Below are 9,678 nucleotides of genomic sequence, written 5' to 3'. Positions count from 1 at the left end.
AGTTTCTGGTGATGTCCTTTGGCTTGACTAATGCCTCATCGGCGTTTATGGACTTGATGATCAGGGTGTTCAGGCCTTATATTTATTCCTTTGTCATCATCTTCATTGACGAGATCTTGATATACTCACGTAGCCTGGGGGAACACGAGCAGCATTTGAGAGTAATGCTTCAGACCTAGCGAGAGCAGAAGCTATATGCTAAGTTCTCCAAGTGCGAGTTTTGGCTAGAGTCAATGGCATTCTTGGGGTTTATAGTGTCAGGAGAGGGTATTAAGGTGGATCCCAAGAAGATTGAGGCAGCTTAGAGTTGGCCACGTCCTACTTCAGAGACTGAGATCAAGAGTTTCCTGGGGTTGGCGGGTTATTACCGTCGATTCGTGCAGGGCTTTTCATTTATTGCATCACCTCTGACTAGATTGACCCAGAAGGGTGATCCTTTCCGGTTCGGGGATGTATACGGTATATTGCGACGCTTCACGCAATGGCTTGGGATGTGTATTGATGCAGAAGGGGAGAGTCATTGCATATGCTTCACGCCAACTGAAGATTCATGAGAAGAATTACCCCTGTGCACGACCTAGAGTTAGCAGTGATTGTTCATGCTCTTAAGATATGGAGGCATTATCTGTATGGGGTGTCGTGTGAGGTTTATACTGATCATCGCAGCTTACAACATTTGTTTAAGCAGGGGGATCTCAATTTGAGGCAGCGTAGATGGCTTGAGTTACTAAAAGATTATGACATCGCCATTCTTTATCATCCGGGCAAGGCAAATATGGTCGCGAATGCCTTGAGTAGGAAAGCAGAGAGTATGGGTAGCTTGGCATTCATTTCAGTGGAGGAGAGGCCATTAGCTTTGGACATTCAGTCTATGGTTAACAGACTTGTGAGGTTGGACCTTTCAGAGCCCAGCCGAGTCCTTGCATGTGTTGTTGCTCATCTTCATTACTAGAGCAGATCAAGGCTCGATAGTTCGATGATCTGCATTTGGCAGTTCTCAAAGAGACGGTGCTACAGAGTAGTGCAAAGGAGGTTTCTATTGGCGAGGATGGTGTTCTGCGACTCCAGGGTCGCCTATGTGTTCCTAATGTCAATGGCTTGAGAGAGAGGATTCAGGAGGAGGCACACAGTTCGCGGTATTCTATTCATCCAGGTGCCACGAAGATGTATCGTGACTTGAGGCAACATTATTGGTGGCGGCGGATGAAGAAAGACATAGTTGAGTATGTGGCTAGGTGTTTGAATTGCCAGCAGGTTAAGTATGAACACCAGAGGCCTGGTGGCCTACTTAAGCAGATGCCCATACCTGAGTGGAAATGGGAGCGCATCACCATGGACTTCGTAGTTGGGTTACCGCGGATGTTGCGGAAGTTGATGCAGTTTGGGTTATTGTCGACAGGTTGACCAAGTCGGCACACTTCATTCCAGTGGTGACTACGTATACCTCATAGAGGTTGGCTCTGATCTACAATCGGGAGATAGTCCGGTTACATGGTGTACCTGTTTCTATCATATCACATATAGGCCTCAGTTCACTTCCCATCTCTGGATGTTCAGAGGGAGTTGGGGACCCGTGTGGAGCTCAGCACATCATTCCATCCTCAGACCGACGGACAATCGGAGTGGACTATTCAGATTTTGGAGGACATGCTTAGAGCATGTGTGATTGACTTTGGAGGACAGTGGGACCTGTTCTTGCCCGTGGCCGAGTTTGCTTACAACAATAGTTATCAGTCCAGCATCGAGATGGCCCCATTTGAGGATTTATACGGTCGGCGATGTCGTTCTCCTATCGGGTGGTTTGAGCCCTGTGAGGCTAAGTTGTATGGTACAGATTTGGTGAAAGATGCCTTAGAGAAGGTAAAGTTGATTCAGGAAAGACTTCGCACAACACAGTCCGGGCAGAAGAGTTACTCGGACCAGAAGGCGCGTGATGTATCATTCATGGTCGGCGATAAGGTCCTCTTGAAAGTTTCGCCGATGAAGGGTATTATGAGATTCCGGAAGAAGGGCAAGTTGAGCCCAAGGTTTATTGGCCCATTTGAGGTGTTGAGGCGAGTTGGGAAGGTTGCTTATGAGCCTGCTTTACCTCCCAACCGTTTCAAATTAGATGAGCTACTTTTCTTTGTAGTCTATTTTAAAATAAATGACACATTTTTAAATTTGAAAATAATTCAACTTTAAACTCTTTATTTTACCCATTTTACCCTTAATGAGAAGCTTTTATAACCACACAAATTTCATGGCCCCAAAAAGCTTTTACCCCTTAAGCTTTTAAGACCACAAGTTTTAAAAGTCTTCTTTGTTTTTCTTGAACTCCGTCTCGAGTCAAACTACCTCATCTAAATTGAATCATAGAAAGTATAAGTCAAACCAAATTGGTGCTCCAAACGCTTCCAATTAAGAAAAATAGACAAACAAAACTAAGTTACCTCCTAAAAGACTTATATTTCATGCAAGCCGCGACAATGGCCGATAAGCTTAGCCTACTATAAAAGAAATAAATGAAGCAGCACAACCAAAGATTTATTCTTGTTTAATTGGATCTTTATATTTTCCTTAAAGTAACTGAAATGTTGTTAGTAATATGGGAGAATTACATCCCTTGTCACTTAGCCCAACAACCCATCAGAAAATGGCCTATGTTTAAGCCCTTACCCAGTATAGCCCAGGTTGTACATAATCTGAAAATTAATTTTTACAAGTTAGCCCACCCCTTATTTCTTCGTTCCCCTTTTTTCTTCGTTCTTCTTCTCCTTCCCATGTCAACCTTTGCACCAGAAAATTTCTCTACTATTGTTATTCTCCTTCAATTTTTTTCCGGATTTCAATGGTTAACTAAGGATTTGGAAAATAAAAGTCACCATTACAAGTGGTTCGACGATTCGATTTCAGAAATTAAGTTTTCAGATTTATTAGTTGTTTGGAATGGGTGTTGTCTCAATTTATTGGAATCATTAAGATGAGTTCAAAACTCAAATTTCAAGTGATTAAGAGTAGATTTAGGCTATGTTTGAGTCAAATTTCAGAAATTGATTTTTCTGATTTGTTAGTTGTTTGGAATGGGTGTTGTCTCAATTGATTGGAATCATCAAGATAAGTTCAAAACTTAAATTTCAAGTGATTTGGAGTAGATTTAGATCTATATTTGAGTTAAATTTCAGAGGATGCCCAAGGAAGAAGAAGAACACGTGAAGCTCCATTGATAGGATTCCTTTGTATAATAATGTATAATATTGTATAAATAGTATAATGGTTAACAATTATATATGGTGGCATGATTTATTGTTTATTAACAGGTTTCGACTATCCTTACCAGTGTGTAGCTTCGAGCCTACCTCTGTTTGACTCAAAAGATATTGAAACCCTTTGGAACAAATCAATCAAAGATGAATGGGTAAATATTAGCTAAGTATAATAATCTCTAGAAGGAAAGAAAGATAATGTGAAGACTTCTTTACCGATCTAATTTAATAAAATCCCTTTTAAAAATCTTCTCATTCGTAAATAGTATTACAGCCAATTATCGGGATCCCCTTTTACAAGGTTATTATCCTCTATATATACAAAGAGTGAAACCCTTCTAAGCTGTAAAACACAAATTACAAGGAATATTCCTAATGTCTCCTAATGGGCCTACACTATTACAAGGGTCGTATAGTCTCTTGTTTGACTTAAGGTCGTCTCCCATAGGACATCGAGTCAAGGAGACCCCGTCATTCGTCGTACTCGTCATTGATCGTGATTGGTCAAATTTGGACCCATACAGTTAGTCCCTCCGCTTGTTGGGGTTGCAACTAGGTGCGTCCTCGATGAGCGGACATCATGCGTTCCTATGGAGAAATTTGATCCTTCGAGGCTTTACGACATGGACAATGGGGGACGGGCAGCGTGCTAAGCAAGACACCGGGTAATACATTTTACTGGGAAGTGATGTCATCTTCATGTGCGTCATCATTATGCGTGTTTTTGAGGCAGGAGTTGATGGCTTGATGCTTCGATTCCAGCGCTACTCTGTGACCCTCCGCTTTGATTCTAGCACCACCCAACCCTATAAATAGGTGGAGGGTTTACGTTTTCGAAAGTTCTTGGCCATTTCACTCCTGATAACCTCCCCTTATTCCTCTGAGCTTGCCTTGATACACTTCTGCTTCTTCTTCTCACATTCTTCATTCGCAGCTTCTTCCCCCTCCTTCTTTTTTGCCTTGATATCTCTTTGAACGAGATCATGCCAAGGTCACATCGTTCTCGTGAAGGGGTTCCTGAGGCTATCCTAGTGTCCACGGTGCCTCCTTCAGGCGGTGAAGATACGGTGGTAGAAGAGGGTGACAGTCTCTCTACGGTGGAGGAGTTATTACCGAGACATCCCATGTCTCGGAGTGGCTTGCTCAAAGATCCCCCTCCTACTCCGGCCCCCGTACTTTCTGAGACGGAGCAGGTTCACTTGACGTTCTTTGTATAAAATATAGCATTCCCGCTCACGTTGACATGATTCCGGCGGGGGGAGATTTTGTAGATGTCCACAGGCCTGGGTACTGCGCTTTTTACAAGTACCCGTTCGTGATTGGCTACACATTTCCTCTATTCCCCTTAGCAGAAGAGTTCTGTAGGTTCTACCAAGTTTGCCCGGCACAACTTTCGCTGTATACTCTTAAGGTGCTTCTACTGTTGACCAAGTATGTGGAGTTGGAGGAATGTAATGTTTCTGTCCACCACCTTTTGCACCTGTTCTCACCTAGCTTCCACAGAGGTACCATGGTGCATTTGAGGCACCGTGGCATGAAAGAGTTGGTGGTCGGGACAGACTATCGAGCAAGTCACAAGTTTTGGCACAAGTACTTCTTTGTCAAAACCGAACATATCATTTCTGACTCCGCCAGGTTCTCGGAGTGATGGGACGAGACTCGTAAGTGTCGCCACTTATTTTATTCTTCCTTCGTATGTATTCATTATAAAGTTGGTTTGCTTCTCATTTGCAGCTATGGGACGTCCTCCCCACCCTATTGCGGGCATAAGGGATTGGGTAGCTCGTATGTTACCCCATGCAGCGGAAACCCGAGACTGGCCTTCCTTCGTAAAGCGTTATGGCCCTAAAGTTCCAACTGGTGAGTGTTTTCCCTTTACCACTTCGTTGGTTATATATCATCATCCAATAATCCGACTTCTTCGTGATGGCAGGTCGAGGAGCTTCCAAGTGGAGGGCGCCAGTTCTCGCATTTCGACAGACTGTTGCCTCCGCGGACACGCAATTTGTTTTGAGTGAATCTGTTCGAGAGGGTCATCTTCAACCTGTTCAATTAGAAGTCCCCTCTTGGGTCATGAGGGAGGAGGCTTCTTCGATGATGGCCCCCACCTTTTGGACGAATCCTCCAATGGGGACGAGCTGTTATCGAGAAAAAAGAGGAGAATGGAGCTCGGGAAGGGTGTGGCTGTCGACGCTGATAGAAGTAGGGCGTCGCAGACGGCACCTGTGCCCACATTCATGGCCAATGCCATATTATCGGGGAGATCTCAAATAGAGGGGATTTAGCTAAGATCCAGCTCTGTACGCTCTGCCGAGGGTGGCGCATCATCCAACGTTGGAGGCCGTCGCGTCGAGGGCGAAGGCTCAGGTTTAGATGTCGACCCGGAGGAAGTCAACGAGTTCGTAGGTCGCCATACTCACGTGGAGGTCAGAGCGGAGGGGTCTGATCTTCACATAGTCATCCCAGGGGACTATAATTTATTGTCGAACTGTGAGTAAGTGGCGTCCGTTTTAGCTCCTCTATGTGCTGCCCCTGAAAATGAGGTGCTCAGGGCAATGAGTGACGTGGAGTTGTCTCAGAACGTCGCCGGTATGGCTTTGCGGGTAGGTTCCTTTTTTTTCTTTTCGTCGTTGGGCTTGTGCGGTGATTGTCGACCTGTATTTTGTTTTTAACTTCTCTTTTTCTTTTGTGCTAGACCCTTATCATGGAGACTGAGCACGAGCGTCGGGAGAGGAGGAAGACGGCCGTATATGGGAAGATGTCGTCCAAGTATCAACGGTATCGTGCTAAGCATCGTGCGATGGCCGATATTTACATTTAGGACCCTGAATTTCAATTGTTTCGCGAAGGGATCAAACAGAGGGAGGACCAACTGGAGCGCAAGGTCGAGGAGGTGAAGGAGCGGTATGAGGAGCTCATGAAGGCTGTCGCCCGTTATTGTGAACTTGAGGCCTCCCTTAAGGCGAAGGAAGACGAGCTTGAGTTGAGCAGGGGGTGATGGCACAGAATGCCGATTTACAAGTGAGGGTGGCAGATTTGACCACTGAATTGAGTGCGAAGGCGGTGGAAATTGAGGGGCTTAAGGGCGAGCTGGACGTTTGTGCTGATAAGCTGGCGACAGCTATTTCTGAAATGGTGTCTTTGGAGGATGCCCTCCGTATTTGTAGGTCGGAGCTGACTGGAGAGAGGGATGTCTCTAATCTTAAGGTTGCGGCGCTTGAAGGGCGTGTTAAAGAGTTGGAGGCGGAGCTATCTGTATTGAATGGTCAAATGGCCTCGCTGAGAGCGGAGGATGCAACTCGACGTTCTCAACCTTCCACGTCCCATGCTTCAGCCGATCCAGTCGCGCCTCATCGCTTATATGAGTTGTGGGTTCTTGTTGAGGCCCAACTTGACGTGTACAAGGCTTTCCATGCCGAGGGGAGGGCAACCGAGGCAGAGCTTCAAACCGTGCATAACGAAACTCGTGCAGCCCGTGAGGCATACGGGTATGACCCTCATACTCCTGATGGAGATGATATCAACTCGGATGAGGCAAACCATTTTGCTTCGGACTCTTGGTACGAAGATGCTTATCCTACCGGGGATGATGTATAATCTTTTGTTTGTGTTTTTCTTTTGCTTTGGGGATTTTGTGGGAGGGGGCATGCTTGAGCCCGTTTTGTAAGGATCAGTGTAAATAATATTTTGATGCAATGTAGACTTTATTTTGTCGATGGGTTGGTGCTCTTTGTAATTTCTATGGCATCCGGGATACCTGTCGAGCTGTTTAGTCGATATTAACTTTTGGGTGTGGTTGATTCCCCCCTTGTTTTTTGATAGCCTTGACCATTGGGATGTTGCTTCGTACTTTCGTCGGAGTAGGATCCCATCGTGGTTCGAACGAGGTCTAACTCTTATTTTTGTCGATGGCCTTGGCCATTGGGATGTTGCTTCGAACTGTCGTCGAAGTAGTATCCCATCGTAGTTCGAACGAGGTCAAACTCATATTTTGTCGATGGCCTTGGCCATTGGGATGTTGCTTCGAACTTTCGTCGAAGTAGTATCCCGTCGTAGCTCGAACGAGGTTGAACTCATATTTTGTCGATGGCCTTGGCCATTGGGATGTTGCTTCGAATTGTCGTCGAAGTAGTATCCCGTCGTAGCTCGAACGAGGTCGAACTCATATTTTGTCGATAGCCTTGGCCATTTCTCGTTGGAGGTTTGATCGTATTTTCGCAGGAAGACACATGTCGACTTTATTCATGCAATGGAGATTTGATTATATTCTTGTAAGAATCACATGTAGACTTTGTACATACAATAGAGATTTGATTATATTCTTGTAAGAATCACATGTCGACTTTGTACATACAATGGAGATTTGATTATCTATATACAGTCCCTTCATTACATCGCTCCGGAGATCATATCGACGGGCGAGGTAATGAACAATATTTTGAACCTTGAGACGTCTCCCTTGCCGCCTCATTAAAAACCTCACTGGAAAAACCCGATTGGGACAAAACCCGGATGAGGGAAAAAGAGTACGACTTAGGTGGCGTCTTCTTTCAGAACTGGAAGTATTTGAGATGGGTGACATTCCAGTTGTTTTGGAGTAGTTTTCCCTCCAGTGTTTCTAACTAGAATGCTCCTTTGTTTGGTGCGGCTGTGATTTTGTATGGTCCGTCCCAGTTCGTTCCCAATTTTCCCTCATTAGGGTCTTTCGCTACTTGTGTTTTGGCCTTGAGGACGTAATCTCCGACTTTGAGCGGTCGCACTTTGGCCTTCTTGTTGTAGTACCTTTCCACTTGTTGCTTCTAGGCTACCATTCTTATGTGGGCCATGTCTCTCCGTTCTTCGACTTCATCCAGATCTTGTAGCCTGCTTTCATCGTTGCTTGGTCCGCTCTCGTTGGAGTATCTCAAACTAGGCTCTCCGACCTCGACCGGTATAACTGCGTCAGTTCGGTAGACTAGTGAATATGGCGTCTCACCCGTACTGGTTTTTGGTGTGGTGCGGTATGCCCATAATACTTCCGGTAGTAGTTCAGGCCATAGCACCTTGGCGTCCTCAAGCTTCTTTTTCGATATATTCAGTATTACTTTATTGGAGGATTTGGCTAGACCATTACCGGCGGGATGATACAGTGTGGAGAGTATTCGTTTGATGTGCCATTTCTCGAAAAACTCGGTCGTTTTCTTTTCGACAAACTGAGGTTCGTTGTCGCAGCTGATTTATTTGGGGATACCGAAATGGCATATTATGTTTTTCCATATGAACGCGATGACCTCTTGCTCGCGTATCTGTGTGTATGCACCTGCTTCCACCCATTTAGAAAAATAATCACTTAAAACCAAAAGGAAACATACTTTACCTCGTCCGGCTGGGAGGTGTCCGACTATATCCATCCCTCACTTTATAAATGGCCATGGTGAAGTGACGAAATGAAGGAGTTCCCCTGCTTGATGTATCATAGGGGCGTACTTCTGACACTGTTCGCATTTCCCGACGTAGTCCGCGGCTTCTTTTTTCATGGTGGGCCAGTAGTATCCGGCACGGATGAGGCAGCGGATGAGGGCGCGGTTTCTCGTGTAGGCGCCGCAGTGCCCTTCGTGTACTTCTTCCAGTACTCGTCTTGTTTGGTTTGGCCCAAGGCACTTGGCCAGGGGGCCGCTGAACGTTCTTTTGTAGATATCACCGTTTACAAGGCTGTATCTGGCTGCCTGTATCCGAAGCTTTTTGGCTTTTTTCTTATCTTGCGGGAGAGTTCCGTCCTGCAAATATGCTACGAGATGGTTGCGCCAGTCCCAAGTCAGGCTTATAGAATGTACCTCGACGTGGTCTATTGCGTAATGGAGAAGGGTGACCACGTTTTCCTTGTTGATATTTTCGGTGGCTGCCGCTAGCTTGGCAAGGCCGTCCGCTTTGATATTCTGCGCCCTAGCTATTTGGTCGAGGCGGCGTTCATCGAATTTTGGCAGCAGTTTGTGAATTTCTAACTGGTACTTTTGTAGTCGCTGTTCTTTGATTTGGAAAGTCCCGGTGACTTGGTTCACCATGAGTTGAGAGTCGCAATGGAGGACTAGTTGCCGGGTGCCGTATTTAAGGGCTAATTTCAATCCTGAAATCACAACTTCATACTCGGCCTCGTTGTTAGTCATCTCGGGGCATAGTATGGACTAGCGAATTACTTCGTCCGTAGGGACTTCGAGGACGAGTCCTAGTCTCGATCCCGAGGCATTAGAAGCACCGTCGGTGTAGAGGACCCAGAGGTTGGTATGTGTTGAAGCGCGCACTTCCTGCCCTACTTCAGGCAAAACTTCCGCGCTGAAATCAATGACGAAATCGGCGAGCACCTGCGACTTAATGGCAGTTCGCGGTTGGTATGCTATATCGTGCTCGCTTAGTTCTATGGCCCATTTGGCTAATCTACCTGATAACTCGGGTTTGT

At 45.7% G+C, this 9,678-nt stretch overlaps 1 protein-coding gene across 1 annotated transcript; it reads right to left on the bottom strand.

Annotated features, from left to right (window-relative positions):
- Window positions 1–8,044: 8,044 nt before the first annotated feature.
- LOC109217425 lies at window positions 8,045–9,388 on the bottom strand. Its single transcript, XM_019381665.1, has 2 exons — window positions 8,643–9,388; window positions 8,045–8,456 (listed from the first exon to the last, which is right to left on the bottom strand). The coding sequence occupies exons 1-2, from the start codon at window positions 9,386–9,388 to the stop codon at window positions 8,045–8,047; spliced, it is 1,158 nt and encodes a 385-aa protein (XP_019237210.1).
- Window positions 9,389–9,678: the final 290 nt, after the last annotated feature.

This window comes from Nicotiana attenuata, unplaced genomic scaffold, assembly GCF_001879085.1.
Source record: "Nicotiana attenuata strain UT unplaced genomic scaffold, NIATTr2, whole genome shotgun sequence".
Classification (NCBI taxonomy): Eukaryota; Viridiplantae; Streptophyta; class Magnoliopsida; order Solanales; family Solanaceae; genus Nicotiana; species Nicotiana attenuata.
The sequence above is the reverse complement of the archived record's forward strand: the minus strand, read 5'-3'. Positions and strand labels throughout refer to the sequence as shown.

Excerpts from the sequence above, each read along its gene's own strand:
- LOC109217425 (XM_019381665.1), bottom strand. The coding sequence starts at position 9,388 with ATGACTAACAACGAGGCCGAGTATGAAGTTGTGATTTCAGGATTGAAA. Across the intron at positions 8,457-8,642 it reads TCACCATGGCCATTTATAAA|CTGCGACAACGAACCTCAGT; the intron begins GTGAGGGATGGA and ends CAAATAAATCAG.